The following is a 19391-nucleotide window of genomic DNA, read 5'->3' as shown; positions in this document are numbered from 1 at the left end:
AGAATAACTTCATCTTTATGTTATGTTTTATCTCAATAATACATTGAAAGCCTCAAGATTTTCTTGCCAAGAAAGACAAACCATGTGAAGACATCAGATACTTACCGCTTCCATTAGCCCCTTTACTGTGGGTGATTTCAGCATCAAAGCATCAAACACCTCATCTGTCTCCTTCCTCACATACAAAAGCACTGAAACAGAAAAAAGTCAAACTTGGAGCAGGTTCAGTCAACTGAACAGATGAAACACCCCACACTGAGTAGAAAAACAAATATTAATCCCTGACAGATAAAATGAAGTGCTGAAGATGGTTTGCACTTTAAAAAAAAAGTACTCTCATATCGTCAGCGATCTAAACATGGAAGACACATCATAGTTGCTTTGAAAACATACAAATTAAACCCAGCAAATTTAATTTAATGTGAGGAATCCGTATCTTCAAGAATTTAAACCTCCATTTACTGAAATAAAAGATGCTAAAAAGCACTGGGGCCCTGTCCCTGGGTCACAGGACAAAACACACAAGCTAGGTCTTCCTAAACCTGTGTCTCCACTTGCACCCCTCATGGCTTCATACAAAAGGCTGCGAAAAGACATTCAGTAGAGGCAAGTCTGGTTTGCCTTTAGCTGAGACTTTGAGAGCAAAATCAACAAAAAGGAAAAGAAATAGTTCTCTGACATTACCACGCAGATGACTGCAAATGGGCCTGGCCAGTCTGAAAATAAACACTGGAAAGAATGAATCCAAAGTCATTTGAGACTTCAGAGGGGAGACATTCAAAAGCAGAGCTGGCAGGCAGGCATTTACCTGAGTGCCCACCCCTGCTCAGGTACCCAAATGCCATTTGAACTCCTGAAAATCTCCTTTCTCCCTCAGATATCCTGCCTGGTCTTAGTGGTTCACAGGTGCAGTGCCCTGCCCTCTTTAGCTCTTGCTCTCTCCTCTCTGACTTGCACAGGTAAAAGCAGGAAACTTGCTGCTACATGGCAAACGCAAAGGAGACAGCTACTAAGTGGAAAAAAAAACCCAGTAGAGAAGTGGTTTAGGTGTAATCTCACACGACTCTGATAAAATAGCAAGTTAAATAAGATGTTCCGCAATTTATTTTGTTCCCTAAATAAAATGCCTTTTCAAATAGCAGTGCTGTACGTTAGGTACAAATACACATGCACTGTTATGTATTTTATGTCTGTGTGACAAATTACATTGGTAATCATCTTTTTCTTTTTACTGGTAAAAAGATATCTTTCGAAACTACTAATCCTTGTGGTCCAAAAGATATCTTCACCAGCTAACTCAACAGATGACTTGCAGATGAATCAACAGAGATGATGGTATTTTTCATACAGAAGCAATTGTTTGGAAGCTAATTCTCAGGTCAAGACTGTAGCAGGGTGGACTCAAGCCCATTTGCAGAGAATTCTTTGCCCAGGTGTTGAAATGATTGAAAAAAAAGATTTAAAACACGGGCAGATCAGTCCCCTGTCTTGGTCTATGTCGTGGTTTAGCCCCAGCCAGCGACTAAGCACCACGCAGCCGCTCACTCACTCCCCCCCCCCCCAGTGGGATGGGGGAGAAAATCGGTAAAAGTAGTAAAACTTGTGGGTTGAGATAAGAACAGTTTAATAGAACAGAAAAGAAGAAACTAATAATGATAATGATAACAGTAATAATAAAAGGATTGGAATGTACAAATGATGCGCAGGGCAATTGCTCACCACTCGCTGATTGACATCCGGTTAGTCCCCGAGCGGCGATTCCCCCCACCCCTGCTTCCCCCTCTTTCTATACTAGATGTGACCTCACATGGTATGGAATACCACTTTGGCCAGTTTGGGTCAGCTGCCCTGGCTGTGTCCTCTCCCAGCTTCTTGTGCCCCTCCAGCTTCTCGCTGGCTGGGCTTGAGAAGCTGAAAAATCCTTGACTTTAGACTAAACATTACTGAACAACAACTGAAAACATCAGTGTGTTATCAACATTTTTGGCATACTGAACTCAAAACATAGCACTGTACCAGCTACTAGGAAGACAATTAACTCTATCCCAGCTGAAACCAGGACAGTCTACAAACCAGATGTGCAGGACAATGCTGGGGTTTTGCATCTTTAATTTAGAAGTATGAGCCACAAAACTGCTACCACAAGCACGCAGAGCCACATCCTTTTCACCTACGTTTTGGTAATTCTTTGGGACCTGCCTGACAGTGTCATTTTAAAGGACTTAGAAGCTGAGATAACTTTGGGTCACAACCTAAATAACCATCAGAATATAAGAGAGAAAAAAAAAAACCCAAGCCACATCAGTAGTTAAACTTTGAGTTTGATATATTTACTTGTATGAGCAAGCACTCACTCAAAGTGCTAATTTTACCTGTACTAATGCTTTTATTAATTCAGTAATTCTTTTCTTGTGACTAGAGGGCTGTCCTGTAGCTCCTGGCTTTTCAAACATCTGGACCTCTGCCAGCCTTAATAATTACAAACGTATCCGAAAGGAGGAAAAATCACTCCATCCAAAGTTAAAGTTGGGGACATTATACTATCCAAGTGCTAGGCTTTAAATCTCTCTGTTGTGCTTGACATGTCAGGCAACGTTGTGCTGAATGAAGGATCCATTACAAGGATAACTGGGAATTTGAATCGCTATTATACACACAGAGAGCCAGGATTAGTAAACATATGGAGGGTTGTTGGTTTTTTCTTTCCCCTGACAGGTGTGAAAATCCTGGCTTTAATTCACTAGGGCACTTTTCCATAAATGACTTCTGGTGACAGTGATGTCTTAAGAAGCCCCTGTCTCATCCCTGCCCTTATGCTCTCTTACTCTGGCCCATCTCAGTGAATTTTCCTGGACGATGAACTCTCTCAAACAGCAGATGTGAGTGAAAAAACAACCCTTTTTTCTGAGTTGTTCTTCAGACAAATCAGGTCCCTGCTTCAGCATACAATGCAGCCCCACAAGCCTTCCTGCTGGCATAACCGCAGAGAGAAGGCTGGCTGGCCTGCAGCAGGAGGCACAGCCAGGGAGGGAAAGGGGCTGCAAAGGCTCCATTGGGCTCAGCAGCTTTGCCACTGAATGCCAAACCATGACTGTGATGACGTGACACAACTCGTACTTATGCCCTCTGATCCTACTGTCACCATGTTCGTAGCATCAGGATGGGCTCACTTTAATAGTAAAGACTGCAATATTTGGGGGGGACGGGAAATCTTGTACCAGACAATGAGCTATTTTTGACTGAAAGTTAAAAGATAAATTTAAATTTGTCTGACCTCTACACTACCTGGCCTCAGTTCTTAACCTCCTTACCAGCACTGAAAGCCACAGTAGTCCCTAATGGTCTTTAGATGTTAAAAAGAATTGCAAAAGATGGGGGTGATAAATTTATCTTTAGTTAAGAAATAGCCCTGATTCACAAAATTGTGGAGTGGCAACCAGACTTTGCTGAAGGCAAGGGAGGTTGTTGCACCTTGGAGATTTTTGAAAGCCAGGCCACTGAACTGAGGATGTAAGCGTGAATGCAGAAGAACAATGTTAGATACCTCTTTTAAAAGTGGTAACAGCTGGGCTCTCCAATGGCAAATCTGCCAAGGCAGAAGACAAGCAACAGACACGTGGCAAAAATCAAACTAAGGACGTGATGAGACACTAAGACTTAGGCCACTATGAAGGTCTGAGCCCAGGCATTACTGATGCTCCGACTGACACCCTATGAGCAATGACTATAGTCTTTGTAAAGTGGTCTCTGGATAGAGATGAGATGTGGCACATTTTAGTCAAGGAAAAGAAAGCAGGGCTGGTAGCTGTGACCTGGCTTTGCCACATTTGGAGTTTTCACTAATTCCCCAGGCACAAATTCCCTAGGTGACAGAGCGAATGCTGTCCTCCACAGAGCTGGTTCACAAAACCCTGACTGTTATGAATCCAAAATGTTTCGGAGTAGTTTAACACTACTTTCCTGAGAGACAAAAGCTAGACAAAAATATGATTTTCTTCAAGCTGAGAACTACAGGACTGGAAATCTCCCTGATCTGTAACACAGGTGCTGGATTTATAATTAATGCGAAACTCCCTATGAAATCTGAAAGGGAAAGTGATTTGAAAACTCTTACTGAGAACTCAAACCAGGAAAAGGCTGCAAGTCTAGCCAAGTAACAACTAGCTGCGCTGCACACTTAGTACAGATTAACATACTTTACACTTCTGTGTTGGGCACTTGTACCTTCCTTAGAGGTCAAGGAGATGAAAGAATAATTCACAAAGATGCAGCTACCTGTGTGAGAATATGAACCTTGTTTTACCAACAGTTTGAAACCCCTTCAGACCTGTTCTCTGGAAAGCTGCCCCTTAATACTTTTGCTTCCACTGGACAGTAATACAGTTAGGTCCATCAGGCAGAGGTCACACACTATCACTTCAGTTCTTCAGCTGAGCTTGGACCCCTCACTCAGTGCTACTTATCTGCACTGCTCTGATAATGAGCCACCTTGGGATTACATTGCTTTCAATGCATATTTTCACACATCAGACCTGCTCTCTCTCAAACATTACACCAGTGCCCCACCTATACCTGCACTCTAGGAGTTATTGATTCTGCTGCACCAAATAAATCTGGGAGAAAAAAAGCTTCTAGTATGGCTAAGCCTGGGAAAAACAGCAGAACGTTTTAATACTCGGTGACTCCTGTGGCAAAGACAGTATTGTCAATTGGGCAGATTCAGCTGAGCTGCGCTCCATCAGCACAATCCCAGATGCAGGGTTCCTGATGGCAGGAAGTTCACCAGAGCAAAGGCCACACTGGAAGAGGCTTGGCCTCCAGCCAACATAGTCCAAGTTGCAAGAAACACTGAACAGGAAGGGGATGTGAAGAGAGCATCCTCCAGCTTCTCTGGTTCCGTGCCTCTCCTGGATTTAATTATTTAACATAGTTTTGCCACCAGTTGAAAAACTTTTTTTTTTTTTCTTTCAAATCTTTCCCTTGAAATGGTTGCAAGTCCTGGACAATATTAAAACAACTTACCACAGCAAAGGACAGGAATAATCAAAGCAAACCAATACCACCTTGCAGGCAACTCTGCAGGCTTCCAGCTGGGAAACCCAGGTGAAATTGCAGGAAATTGCAGTTCTTTATGTAGCCCTTGTGGCTGTCTCCTTCTGCTTGATGGAGCCCTGATAACGTGAATTTGGTCAAGGCCTTGAGTCAACCAGATGCAAGTCTGTGGTCAGTGCTGACCTCACATAATTAATAGAAGATTTAATTAAAAGAAGAATATGCTCACATTTATTCCAGCAAGATATCAGTCTCCATCCTGTAATCTTATATGCTTCACCTGGTTCAAGCACACCACCCTAACCAACAGAGAAACTTTGCAAATGCAGGCTCATGGGAGGTTGTTCCTATAAAGCTCAAATGAGTTTTACAAATAGTGCCGCTAAGAACAATTGAGCTCACTTATGTACCTTATCGCTTTGCTGTCTCACAAACGGATGGGTGATCCTCAAAACATCTGTGAGTTTGAGTTATATAGGTTGGTCAAACCCCTGGAGCCTCCAATAAACTTACATGACACAACTCTTGAGTCTGAAGGAATGGCAAATATTCTCCAGGGTGTCTAACTGTGGCAGCATAGGAAGTTATCACCTATGGAACTGCACTGGAATTGACTGTACGCAAAGCAGATTTTGTGGACAAAAACACCATCTGCTCATCCTTACCTTCAGTGCAAAGCTTAACAGCTCTACCTAAACCATTGCTTCAATGTCACTCAACTGAAGCTTCACTGTAGCAGACTGGAAAACAGGAGTTGGACTGGTATAGCATACGTAACACAACTGTAGTAATATTCACTCACAGAAGTAAAAACAGTTAGAGGAAACAAACTTTTAAACAACTTGGGTCTGCTGGAAGATGTCTCTCCATGCCTTGTATTTCTAACTGGTTAGGAAATTTCTGACATTTTATTCAGGCTAACCTAAGTCTGCAGCCAGCAGGAGCTTGCCTGTGTAAGGTCTCTGTATCTGACCCAGTGCATCTTGCATATTTGCTTGTGATCCCAGCCAGAACAGAAAAGATGAGCAAAAGTTAAAAATAGGCAATCACAGATTTGCCACTGGAACATTTATGAACTATGTAGCTTGGCCAAAGACCAAGAAACTTTCTAGCTTTTTTATATTTTATATACACTTGTGTCCTGATCCCTTCTTGAGATAGCACAGTCTTTTTTTTTTCTTTTCTGCTTTTAAGTCACTACTAGTATTTGTTAAAATGCCTCCTTGTATACTGGCAGGTGTAACGATCTCTTCTCCCATCTACGCCACATTTGCACCAGCATCAAACAAACGACTTGGTCCAAGCCGCACCTGTCCTTCCCAGCTTGAGGGCATGAGTCCTGCAGCATTATTTTTAACTGCTAAGAATTGACTGTTACCTCTTTTCAGGCCTTCTTCTTTCATTTGTTTCAAAGGGGATGGACCAAACTCCTCCTCCACAGGCCGGAACATCCTTTTGACCAGGACACTGCTACTAAAAAACACACAACAGGGACCATGTCACAGTAAAACTACTCCCAGCAGGAGAGGAGAGAGGAGACAACAGCAGCAGTCATGACTCACTTCGTACTCTGGCAAAAACCCCACTAGCTACTCAAGTAGCACCAGACCAGAAACTGCAAGGATTTAGCTTTTGATGCTTATCTGAACTCTCCGGGCCTTTCAAACTGCCCAGACTGATTGGCTGAGACAGGTGACAGGAAAACATGCTCCAATGTTACGTACCATTTTGAAAACCCCAAAGGCCCTTAACTATTTAAATAATAAGGGAAGTGGGGTGGGGAAGAAGAAACAGCTAAGTAAGGAGCTGAACCCACATTTACACATTGATTCCTCATCTTGGGGTCAAGGAGACAGCCTCAGGAAACACCACCAGTATCTCTAAAATCTGAGACCATACAAGCCAGCAAGTTCAAAAGAAGTGACACGCTGCGCCAGATCCAGCCAAAGCTGCAGCACACTCCACTGGGGAAGCTGAGGGCTGCAGGCACTGCGGCTGCCCCCTCCCCTCGGCATAGCTCTGGCAGGACTTGGTGTCTCCTTTTAGTCTTGGAGGAGAGAACTGAAGCCAATGTGCTTGGTGCAATAAACCCCTTTGTTTCTCGAATTCTACCGTGAGCCTTATGAAGAACATTAGCTTCATAAAAGAAACAAAAAGAGCCTCATGTTTTCAAGTCAATGTTAGCTGCCAGTGCCCAGCCACTCCCTACCACAGGCCACTTTTTGCAGGCTTACGAGTGCAGTTGCCTTACTCCAAACTCTCAGATTTGAGAGTGCTCACTTGAGATTCAAGCAACTTACAAAAGTATGGGGCTTGCACACATTACAGTTAATACTGGCTAAACTTCAGCCACACATATTAAAACTCTTACATCTCTAAATATTTTAGGGACTTTCTGCAATTCTTCCAGTCCCTCCAAAGCCAGATAGGGGGTGCTCCCATTTCCCACCTTCCCCCTTCCCAGGATCTCCCCTTCTCTTTCTGCCTTTCCCTTCTAGCGCTTGGGCACTCTCTCTGCAGTTCCAGTATTTGTCACATGCACACATGTGTACTGCTAAACAGCTTTCAGGAATGCAGTGAAGTTCAATGCTTCATTAAAAAATTCCTGGTTTTTTAAATTATTTGAGAACCCTTATGTAAACGTAAAAAGCACTTTATCATCAAATATATTGTCCTGTCCCTGTATGGAACCTCATGGCTCTTTAAACTATTTTACTTGGAAATGTAATAAAGAATAGATATAAAAAGCAGACAGTTCACATGAAGGAAAAGAAAGTTACCATAAAATAAACCTCCCTCTACCAGTTCTACATATTATTCACCTACTGTTAGCAATGGGAGAACATGAGGGAAGAGGGAGAAAGGGGATCAGTCTTAACTGATTTCATGTTTTGTGCCTGCTTTCTATGAGTCTGAACTGCTAAATGCAAAGCTTGTAAAACAATAAATGTCTTACCCTTCTCTCTCATCATCTGTATTATAGTAAACCTAGAAGGGTGGAAAAAAACAATTATTCCCAAAACTCAGACACCTGCTTAACAGAATAACTTCAAAAGGGAAAAAAGACAAGTGGTTTGCAGTTTCTCATCTGTTAAAAATCCTTTTCCTTCTATACAACACAAACATCCCTGGTTCTAATTGTGATCTGGAAAAAGCGTGGCTTAGAAAAACTGCTGTTGAATGTCAGCTAGTGGAAATATATCAAAGCATTTTGACAGACATTGCCCTCTCCCCTGGTTTATATCATTTTCCCAATTATTTTACAATCCTCTAAATCAGATCACTACTCACTTAAATTACCCCAATACGATTTAAGCCACAACACTCACAAGCTTTTGTATGTATTTAATACTGTCTGAAAATCTGATTAAACTATAAAGACCAACATTAAACTACAGGCCTGAAGTAAATACAATTACTAATAGTACAGCTGAACTTTTCTGCACAGGCTGTGGGCAGAAGCTCAAGTCCAGACCATTGTTTTTGTGAATCAGTATAGCTCAGAGTCACTGGGACCAAATTTACAACAGCAGCAAATGCAGCTAACAGTAGCAGGGGAGGTATAAAATCACCGTCTGTTGTCAAAGACTTTACAGAACAGTCAGCCAAATTCCTCACAACATGCCTGCACCACGGGTCCACACCAACAAGCGTACCAGTATTCAGCTGCTGTGTTACTGTGCAAGAGTGGGGGGAAGGCAGCGCACCAGAGCCCTGCATTCTGCTGGGGCAGAGCAAAGCATCTCGGGCAGGTTTCCAGCACTTGTGCTGGCAAGACTCAGAGCACACTTGGCTCTCACTGGGAGCCTTCACTTCTGAACCTCTACAATGAAAATAGCTCAGAGGTGTATGTGTGCAAAGCTGAGGTCTGTAACTCATTCTATGACCAGGACCTGAAAGCGGCTACACTCTCCTAATAAAACAGTCATAACTAATAAATTATTGTCATAATAAATCATTCTTATATTAAGTAATACACAAAACAATTGAAAAGTTCAGGACAGCAAGAATGCTGATACTGCAACCTATACAGCAGTAAAAGACAGGGCTGAACGTTGCCTAAGAGCTAGCAAACTGGGCGATCTTCCAGTTAGTTTAGAAAATTATTTACAGGATTACATATACTAAGGAATGCTTCCATCTTCTCCTGTTTTGAGACAAATCCACATTCTGGTTTGAAAGCCATGAGGACAGAAGGTACCCAGCACTGATATGTGAGTGGGCGTCTTTCCAATTTTGGAGGGTAAGTCAGCGACAGCTGTGATTGCAATGTCTGCGCTCTTTGTGCTTTGCTCTACCACAATTCTCACTGCTTTAAAATAAACGACAATTCCAACACTCAGTATCATTTAATCCATTATTTTAATATTTGGCAGCAAGATGCATATAAAATTTCCTCATCTATTATTTGTCTTTATATAAACACTGCATAAAGGTCTCATTCTACTCCCTGAGATGTTAACAAGTAACAGGTTCATACTGAAAAAAATGTCAGAGCTGACCCTCCAGTTCAGATTTGCAATTTCCCAGCAAGCAATAAAATAGGTCTTAAAAGAGTCAAGTCAGCAACGACTTCCTCACATTTACTGGTGATAATGACTGCCAATATTGAATATTAACATTAGCATGATAGATTTTCACTTTGTAGAGTGAAAATATTTTCTTCCAAGGAATTCCCAGACCTCTAGGTGATGCCAACAGAAAACAGGCAGTGGTGAGCCTACTCTCGACCTCCTTATACATGTAAGAGCTTGGTCTTTGTTTTCAGTTGTCACAGGGAGGGGGATCTCTGTTACCACAAGGTGGCACTTCATTTCATCAAGCCAAATAGCACATTCAAAACTAAGCTTTCTTGCAGTCACAAACCAACCTGCTATTTTAGAATTCTTGACTATTTGTTCCAGACTTTCTTCCTAGCAAAGGAATGGCAAACCCATAACAAACACAAACTAGTCAGTTTTTAATGAAGTATAAACTCCTTTTTCACACCCAGAACTCGGGCAGGCACTTGTCTCTTGTAAGGTCTTTTTTAAGTTCCTCACCAAGAGCTGCATTTACCAAAACGAGACCTGAAACAAGCGGCCCCCAGGAACAGTGATTTATTTTTCTAAAAACTGCCTCAGAGCACAGGCAGCCAGACAGCAGGTGGGCACCATCTTGTCTCATTAGCCTTTCCTACCTGTCCAGTTCTTTGTAGGTTTCCAAAGTGAACATCTGGTATAAAGAGAACTGGCTGGGAATCCAGGTCAGCCATTGTTTTGAAGAAGGTGATATCGCTCTTTTTTTGCGGAGGGAGTGCACTCAACTTCCCTTCAGCTGCTAGGAGGATCACAAAGAAACATGGTTATGAGAGGAGGCATGTTAAGCGTGACTTAGCCCCAAACCAGAAAGGCCCATCTTACTCACAGTTGTTACACGAGGCTTGGGATGCCTGGCCTTTGCCTTTCTTCCTGTTCTGTTTCCTCTCTTCGTCTCGGATTTTCCTTTCTGCTCCCTGATGAGAAAAAAAACAACCCACAGATATTATCCAGTGAGGAACCACCGTGAGCATTGTACCCTGCAATGCCTGGAACTACAGCGACAGACACATCAGAAATGTTGAAACAGAGACTGGTTATCCCATTGCAGACAAATCTGTCCAGATTGTTGGGAACGTGCCAGCTTCAGACTGATCAATCACCTGTGACCGAAACTCAGGCTGGCACACCCAGCAGCCCCCAGGGCTGGAGACACTAAGAGGAACACATCCACATGCTAGCTTGGAGGTCACAGGACGGATAGCTCAGGCTGCACGCAGTCTGTAGAGGGGCTGTTGCCACCACAACTTGCACAAAGGGCATCCTGAGCCCAGTGCCTCTGCAGCAGACAGAGCGCTCAGGCCAAATACTTTGCGTATGTACTGACGTAAAACACCTGCAGGATTGCTATCGTCTTAGATCATGTCTGTGCTAAGCTTTTCCCTAAACTCTCCTCCACCCACCTTGTCTGGGGGGTGGTGGCATTGCTCCACTGTGGCCAGCTTTGTAAAGGCCTTTGAGATTTGCCAGTGCAAGAAGGCTACGCTGACAGCTTGCCAACAGAGCAAGGGCTCTTACAGAAAAATAAAGGCATTTCAAACAGGGAGAAGCCCTCCAGAAACTGGAAAGCAATGTAGCACTGCCCGATTAGGCCCCAGGAACTCCTGGGAAGTTGCAGGCTTCTATTATGTAAATACACTCTCAACAAGTTTAGAAAATAAAACTTGTTATTGACAGAAAAAGCAGCAACACCTCCTTTGAAGTTCTCCTAATTTACTTTATAAATATGAATAGTCATGTTGTGAAGGGTATTAAAGATCCATATGCTCCCAGACAGTCCGCATGCAAAATTGAAGATTTTATCCAAATTAAACTTAGAAGGTTCTTTAAAAGAAAGGGGGTAGGAGAAGGGAGGTAAGGAAAGGCAAAAATATCCACTCAAGATGGCAAAATTCACACATGAGCCAATGAACCATGCTTGTAAAGAATGCAAGGAAAGATGTGCTCCTGGCTGTCATCTATTAATAGATTTCCAGAGGTTGAAGGAAGTGGAGAAAGAAACAGCTCTTTAAAAAACATTGCCTCCAGGCCCAGGTCCCAGTCAAGCTGTCACTGGCCTCAACCACAGAAGCCAAGGGATTCAGAGTCGTGCCCTTATCAAAATTGTTTCTAGAGGTACATTTGTATCCTTAAAGGCCACCTGTTCTTTAGCAGAAAGGAGCAAAAACACGCCTCACAGCCACTCTCTGGCAACAGGCACATCCCCGAGAGCCCTGCGCCGCACAAAGCGGCTCTGCCAGCCGGCCACAGCCCTACCTACCGCTCGGTGCTGCCGCTCTCCTGCTCACAGGTGGCAGGATGAACCATGAAAGTAGTTTCATACACGGCAGCAAGTGCAAGTTTCCTCTCAGGAAAGCAGAAACTGAGGACTCAGCCTTTTACACACAATAAAGAACCTATGTTTTGCTGATTTTAATTTTATATTCTCTGTAACTACGAACTTGGTAAAGCTTCACAGCTTTGTCTTCATTCATTCAAGGCAAGACACCCCCCCTAAGTCCTCTGGGGTGCGGGCAATCTCTGAGCAGGGCAGCCATTCCCATCTGCCAGTGCTTATTTTTGCCACAGCTATTTTACAGCTGCGGCAACTGCAATACCCACACATCTACCAGCCCTTCTGAGCTAGGAGCATCCCACATGGCACAGTGCAGGGGCCAGCCAAGCCTACGTGATGTATGTCATTGTTGTAGGTGCTGAGGCAATGGACCACAATAAGATTTGTGCATACCAGAGCATTTCTACTGGACAGTTTTCACAGCTGAGCCATCTGACACATATCTAATAAATAGGAGTTTGCATATCTCTTCAGGACAGAAGAAAAAATAACCCTCTCATAGGGGACTATAAATTGGGCTCTGACCAGTCAAATAACTAAATGAGTTTTTAATTTTTTCACTGATGTCTGGACTTTGTATAAATGCAACAAGTACTTTGGCTATTAACCATTAGCAAAACACAGCCTATGAACACATAGCTGATTCCATTTTTTTTTCCCCAAGACTTCAACTCATTTAAGCTTAGGTCTTATGTTCTAGCTCCAGCCTAGCAAAGCCCTTACCATCATAAGGACCACTCCCATCACCATTACAAAGCTCATCTGTACACCTGTTTCTGGTTCAAGACCAAACCGTTCCACATCAGGTAGGACAGGCCCATAGACTTCAGCCTTCTCTCTAAAGCTGAAGATTAATAGGCAATTACAGTTGCTCAATACCCTATGATAATCCATTTTCTCTATGATGATCCATACTGAAGACAAGAAGACAGGAACTGCATACATTCCAAACAACATGTCATTTTTCAGAGTAAGGAAAATGGGATTAATTTACTTGATTTTGGAACAATGTTATGGTATTTGCCAAGTCAAATGCTTCTGCTTCTTTTCAACAAAGCTAAGCACATACAGAAAATCAAAATATCTCTGAATCCCCAGTTCCTTCATCCACAGTGGCTAAAGCATCTTGCAATATATAAATATAAATAGGCCTGGTAGCAAGTTTCCCTGACAACCTACTTAAGGAATAAAAATTATATTCTCTTATCATAATGCAGCATCAGTGATCTGCACATGATAAAAAGACTGCAAGGGCAGAGAGAATTAGCACTAAGAAAACAAGATGTGCACTGTAACAGTTGCTTTGAAGATTGCCTACTGGAAGATAAACACGGACAAAAGATTGGAAAATGAATAGGGAGCAAGTACACAATTACAACCTTTGCAGCCTTTATCTCCATACATTTATGTCAAAAAGCACACATTGGATCCAAGCTGGTGTTGCTCTCTAGTTTATATGTAAATGACAACTAAATTTAAGCAACTGCCTGAGTAAATACCAAAATATATATAATATGTACCACTTAGCTAAATGCAGTTTTATTTCTTCAGGGATACTCTTTCCACAACATCTATGCTATATTCAGCTGGAGTACAATAATATATCAGCAAATGTTTTTGTTAAAGACTGGGCACCTCTACCTCTGATTTATTATCTAAGTTAATATACAAACACATTTACTGGCCCTAAAGAAGCACCATCACTGCAGAAAAAAACATTTATAGGACCGCTGACAGGCACAGAAACATTCTTTCTTCCACGTTTCAAACTAAGATACATTCCAGTATTTAGGCGGGAGGAATTTACTGTGCAGTTCCTCTAATCCAGATGACTGTTAATAAATCAGGCACTTTTCTCATCAGCTTCTCTTTGGGGTTGTCAGATTGGGGCATAATGGTGCAATTCACTTTTAAAATGTATAAAAATTATTGTTTGCTGATTTTTTAAAATGGCCCCATAATACTTCTTTAATTGATCCTGACAAAAAAGTGGGCAGTTAATTGTCTCAGCTTCACGGCCTTTCCCCAAACAGGCAGCAAACCCTGCCTTTGTCACTAGAGGGCGAGTCTCAGAGTCCCAAGAGAGACTGAGCTAGGACCCTCCATTCAGCACCGCCTCAACCAGTGCCAGGGTTTTATTTTGGCATCTTGGGAACATGAGGGTACCCAGCCCCACCAGCTACTTTCCTCTGAGCACAACGAATTCTCTCAGTGCCACCAGCAAGTGGAAATTCTCCAACCATTTATTTACTTACAAAAGCACCATGACAAACGGATGTCGGTAAAGATATAGCAGCATTAAGTGAGGGGAGAAGCAGGCCTCAGTCTCTTTCCAAGTGCCAATTAGCACAAACTGTCGTGTGAATTGACCTCGATAATTTTCATTCGTTTTCATTCATTCAACTCATTTACATCCCTGCATTAAGTTAAAAAGCTCTGTGTGCATGTATGTGTGTATACATTTATATTATACAGATATAAACCCCATTATTAATACCCTTGAGCCCTCCAGTTCCCACTTGCAATATAGTTTTGATGTGAATAATGCTTTAACTACCCCTGTGATCTTTTCTTCTACTTTGAGATGGTTTTGATTGAAAGATTCAACAGTCATTTCCTACTTTCTAGTCTGGATATCTGAAGTGCCAATTAATCCAATAGATGCAATGAACATGTATTATTAAAAATCTCCACCAGTTGTGTCTACAGGTCACTCTTGATGAGTTTGTGCTCTGAGTTTCCTTCCTTTTTAAAAATAATTCAGAGTTTTCTAATAGCTTTTCAAAAACAGGTAGATGAAAACGACTTGTTACTTTGATATTTACAGAGCTTTTAACATCCAGCTGTAGCTTCCAGTCTCTAAATATTTGACATTCAAAGTTAAAATTAAAAGCATAACATTTTGACTTGCAAGAAGACCTCAGTGCATACATTTACATTAATTACTTTCAAAGTTTTAGCTCCACTAACACAACTGACTGATTAGCCCTCAAGATCCCGTTGTCAAGACAGCAACAAGGGAAAGAACTGAAAAAGGGGAAGGAGCAGCAGCACAGAGACCTGGAACAGTTGAACTCTTACCCTTTCCATTAAAAAGTTAATGCTACGTATTGCCTGGGGCATGGCCTTTTGCTTTTCTATTCCCACCTGTAAGATGGCAAGACTAATTTGGATAAATTTCTGAGTCACTTAAAATAGATGTAGGCTCCTGAATCCCTGAACCTTGACTAGAATCCAGGCATCAGCTCCCCCCTGGAATATCTTTCCCAACAGGAATAAAGTCATCAGCTGGCAGGTGTTTAACACAACTGAAACATGGTCATGCTCACATCTAAAAAGCATCACTGACGTAACATTTCTGAGCAACTGTTTCTACTTGGTGATATATACAGCTCACCATGACACTATCAGACTCACTAAGGCATGATCTATGTTTTGGTGCTGAATAATCTTACCAGTTCCCACAAAGGAGTAGGGAAATGCATTGTAAAATAACAAAATTTTGCAAAAGAGGGAGTGAGCACACAAAAAAAGTAGTTACTGAACTAATGGCTAATATATTTTTGTAGTTTACTTAACTTTTAATAAGAAAATCCTAGCAACATAGAAGTTCTCATTGAAGCTTCCAGAATAACAGCTTGTAATCAAATGGGAGGAGAAAAAACATGAGCTGCATCATTGGGACTCTGGGTTTTCCAGTATCACGAAAGAACGCTTAGCAGGCCTTTACTGAAAGGTGCATTTCCTGTCAAAGACCTCTCCACAAAGTTTACACTTTACCTATCCTGGCTGTTAGAGCAAGAAGGGATAACATCATCAGACTGGCACTTGTGTGAGCCTATAGTCAGCACTGCCCTTCCAAGTAGAGATCTTTACGTTTGTACTTCCTGTGACTTTTTTTTGATATTCGTGTATCGTGACCTATAACATGCTGTCCTTAAACAGTCCAACTATTGCTCTCAAGCTGAGGAAGCAGGGCCAAAAAGGCTGCAAAGCAGTAAAATAATTACATGATAATCTGTTAAATTTATGACATAGCTGGTCCAAATTCTACCATGAAACACAATTCTTTAGGGAAAGAAAAAACATTTAATTATGTCTAAAATACAGCAATAAAACTGTCTAACAAGTTTCCTCCTCTATCCGTGGTAACTGTGCTTTCCACTTACCTTGTCACAAAACACCTTGATCTGGCAGTAGGCTCGGTGGATGGGTTTATTGCTGCGGTTGTTGTAGCTGTATGTATCAATCTGAATCATCAAAGGAAGCCCTTTTACTCCTTTTTGTGAGGAGAAGTCTGTGCTCAAGCAATTCACTGTTATGAAAATCTGTGTGCCAGAAAGATTACTTTTAAAATGTGGTGCAAATAACTACTAAAATTCCAGAAACACATGACAACAAATGGGAAAATAAAAGCAGATACCTTCCCCCCCCCCCCCCCCAAAAAAAAAAAAAAAATACAGATATGATCCACACTCTGGCAAGTCACACATTTATTCTCCACTTCTGTCCTAGGTCCAGCAAAGATGCTCTCATGCTGGGAAGAAGGACAAACCTTTAAATTGTGTATCACTGCTTCAGCTTGGATCAGAGCTCACATTTGAGGCGAATCATTTGATTGTCCCAACTTACTGTGCTTTGGTTCATACCAGAGAGCTCAGAGTTGGATTCTTTTTGGACCAGAAGACGTGTCCTAGGAGCACACCTCCCATCCTCCAGCTGCTAATGGTTGCTCTGTCCATGTGAAATGACTAAAGATCATCTGAGATAAAACCGTCTAAAATGTGCCTCACATGGATGTCAGGTCTTTAGCCCTGACTTGTTTCACTCTACAAACCTGCTCTGTATGTTTGTACTATTTGTTAATATAGACATAGCAAGATGATCCTGCGTCGTCCTTTCCAGCTGTCTTTTGGTCTGGCTTGTTCTTCTGACAGCTAACAATTTAAATTCAGTGTGGCCAAAGATAAATCCTACCCTTTTTTTCATTTTACAAATTCTCTTCACATTCTGATCAGCAGTAACCCTTCCTCCATCCCATCAACACATACTCCTGATCTTCACTTTAAGGGTCCTTCACTGTCTTTCTTCAATTTCAAAACTGCATCTCACCCTGTCTTTCAAACTGGGAAGGAGTTTCTCAAACATTTACAAAACTACTCCCTAACTCTTGTCAAAAGTCCCCTTTGCCATGTAGCATCCACACAACTTGACTTTGCCTTCAGTTCCTGGCAAGCCCCCTGCCTGCCTTTGCTTCAGAAATCCATCTCAGTGCTTTCTTTCCTTCTACACCCACTTACATCTGTTGATAGCCACTAGTCATCTCCTGCCGTCTAATCCCGGTACCATGGGACAAGGTGTGTCTCAGCTGCCATGTGTTTGTACAGGACCCGGGATAAGGACTGCCCACCACCAAGTCTCCCGAGGACTATTCTAATAGAAAGCAAGCATTGTGAACTGAAATATCACTGATATCTTTCAGTCAGGATAGAGTGCATGAAACTTGAGAGATGAAACTAGATTAAAAATCCAATTTTCTTCCCAGTGAGGAATATGTGCATTACATAGTAATTTGGGCCAATTATGTATTAACCTGATTCTACTTTTCACTTTTCCCCAGTTTAAAGAGCAACAACAAAAAAACAAACAAACAAAAAAAACCCCAAAACTGTGAACTAAGGAAAAGGACAGAGAAAACCGTCAGTACGTATTTCCTGAACCAGGAGGATGTGAAACCTGCTCCAGCAGAAAAAGCACACACGGGAAGGAAGAGATCTCAAACAGACCTGATGCATACCTCACCCCTGGGTCCTCACTCACTCCCTGGGGTCTGGAAGGGTTCAGGAAGGGAGAGCATGAAGGAACCCCTCCCTCCATCCACAAGCAGGGGAAAAAATCAGTTTGAGTGACCAGAATGTAACATCCCTAAGAGAAAGGCAGCTGAGAATAAAGACAGGCTCTGGTAGGGCTGCTGGGGGGATACTTTACCCTAATAGCAGAAGTTAACATTACAGTCGTCTTTTTTTTTACGATGGACCTAGAGCAGCTTGTTTGCCTGACTGAGCTAATGGCCCCTCCGCATTTCTGCTTCTGATTGTATCACAGAGCTGCATTTACAAATGAAATAGTTGAACTTTAACTGCGGGCAGAGGAGGGAGGCGGGGAAGGGCCCTAGGTGAAACTCTGATTTTGAAGCTGATAGTGTTATTTCTGTTTCAAATTACAACTTGGTCTCTCCAGCTCTAAAGGTAAGTGTGGATTTGGGTGCATATGCCTTTGAAATATGACAGCCTGAAGTTTCATTTGCCTTGAGACTCCTTTAACAGTGTCAGGGCAATGCTTTAAAGTGTGTGTGAATACAGAGCAGTGGAATCAGGTCTGGCATAAACCAGAATCTGGTCTTGCTATATTTTAGCCCATACTTCTGCACAGGAGTTTTCCAAATTGTACGTTAAAATGTGAAAGAGTATGTGCAGGCTTTGCACCTAACCAGCAGTTTATGCATCTACCACCTTTGCTGCACACTCTGCTGAGAAGTAAAAAAAGATCTTCTTCCACCTTAATCAGCTACACACACTGTGTGTCATCTCTTCCACTGCCTCCAGAAACACAAAGCAGAGTAGGAGATGCTGGGGAAGACAGACTTTATCATTTCAAGAGTCCCCATACAGCAATAACAGATTATTCAGCATGAATAATAGATTGATGCTGTAAGATTCAATATCCTTGTCCTGACACTGTAGTACATCAGGAGCTCTCTGAGGAGCAATGACTGTACGTTCATGTGCATGAAGTATACTATACTTTCAGTCATACCATTTGCACCTCACGGACAGACAGATGGATTCAAATTAACACAGATCATTCATTTTTGGGAAAACTTTCTGTCTCCACACAATCTTCTATTAGCTTTCCTGTAAAGCACAACACTGACTTTGGATTTGGAAAACACGGGGGGTGTGCAGAAGGAAGGAGAAGAGGGCATAAGTCCTGTACTTGAGTTGATTGTGTGGGGGGGGTGTCTTTGCATGACTCAAGATTTGCACCAGTTTTAACACTGTGGTGCAGGAGGCTGCTGTAGTGAACAGGACCTGGGGAACCCTTTGCACAGTCCCCATCTCTCTGCCCCTGCTCTGACCAGAATCCTTTGCCTCCCTGAAGCAGTGGCCGAGGAATGCAGCCTGCTCTGAGCAGCAATGATTTCACCCACCTATCCAAGCACAGCCTGCTTTGCCCTTTACAACCTTCATCTTTCCCTCCTTTGCAGCTGCTGTCCGTAATGCAGGTACTCCCACTCTCAATGAGACAACGAGCAAAACCACCCCACAGGCAGCCACAAAAAGATGAACTCCTGCTCTACCTCTCTTGAAAGACACGCAGGTTTAAGATCCTCCTTGCTCTGGTCTCTTGCATAGTAGAGTTACACA

At 42.3% G+C, this 19391-nt stretch overlaps 1 protein-coding gene across 3 annotated transcripts in view; it reads right to left on the bottom strand.

Moving 5' to 3' along the window:
* Positions 1-19391, bottom strand: part of GRHL2 (grainyhead like transcription factor 2) — a 68035-nt gene that overhangs the window by 9041 nt on the left and 39603 nt on the right. For 2 of the 3 annotated variants that reach the window (XM_049822327.1, XM_049822336.1), the window contains exons 9-14: positions 16134-16292; positions 10459-10546; positions 10232-10371; positions 8009-8040; positions 6431-6525; positions 106-191 (exon numbers count right to left, since the gene is read on the bottom strand). In XM_049822327.1, coding sequence (XP_049678284.1) covers positions 106-191; positions 6431-6525; positions 8009-8040; positions 10232-10371; positions 10459-10546; positions 16134-16292 — 600 coding nt within the window. The remainder of the gene's footprint in view (positions 1-105; positions 192-6430; positions 6526-8008; positions 8041-10231; positions 10372-10458; positions 10547-16133; positions 16293-19391) is intronic. The other variant, XM_049822345.1, reaches the window with a different exon arrangement.

This window comes from Accipiter gentilis, chromosome 2 (assembly GCF_929443795.1).
Source record: "Accipiter gentilis chromosome 2, bAccGen1.1, whole genome shotgun sequence".
In the NCBI taxonomy this organism is placed as follows: domain Eukaryota; kingdom Metazoa; phylum Chordata; class Aves; order Accipitriformes; family Accipitridae; genus Astur; species Astur gentilis.
The sequence above is the reverse complement of the archived record's forward strand: the minus strand, read 5'-3'. Positions and strand labels throughout refer to the sequence as shown.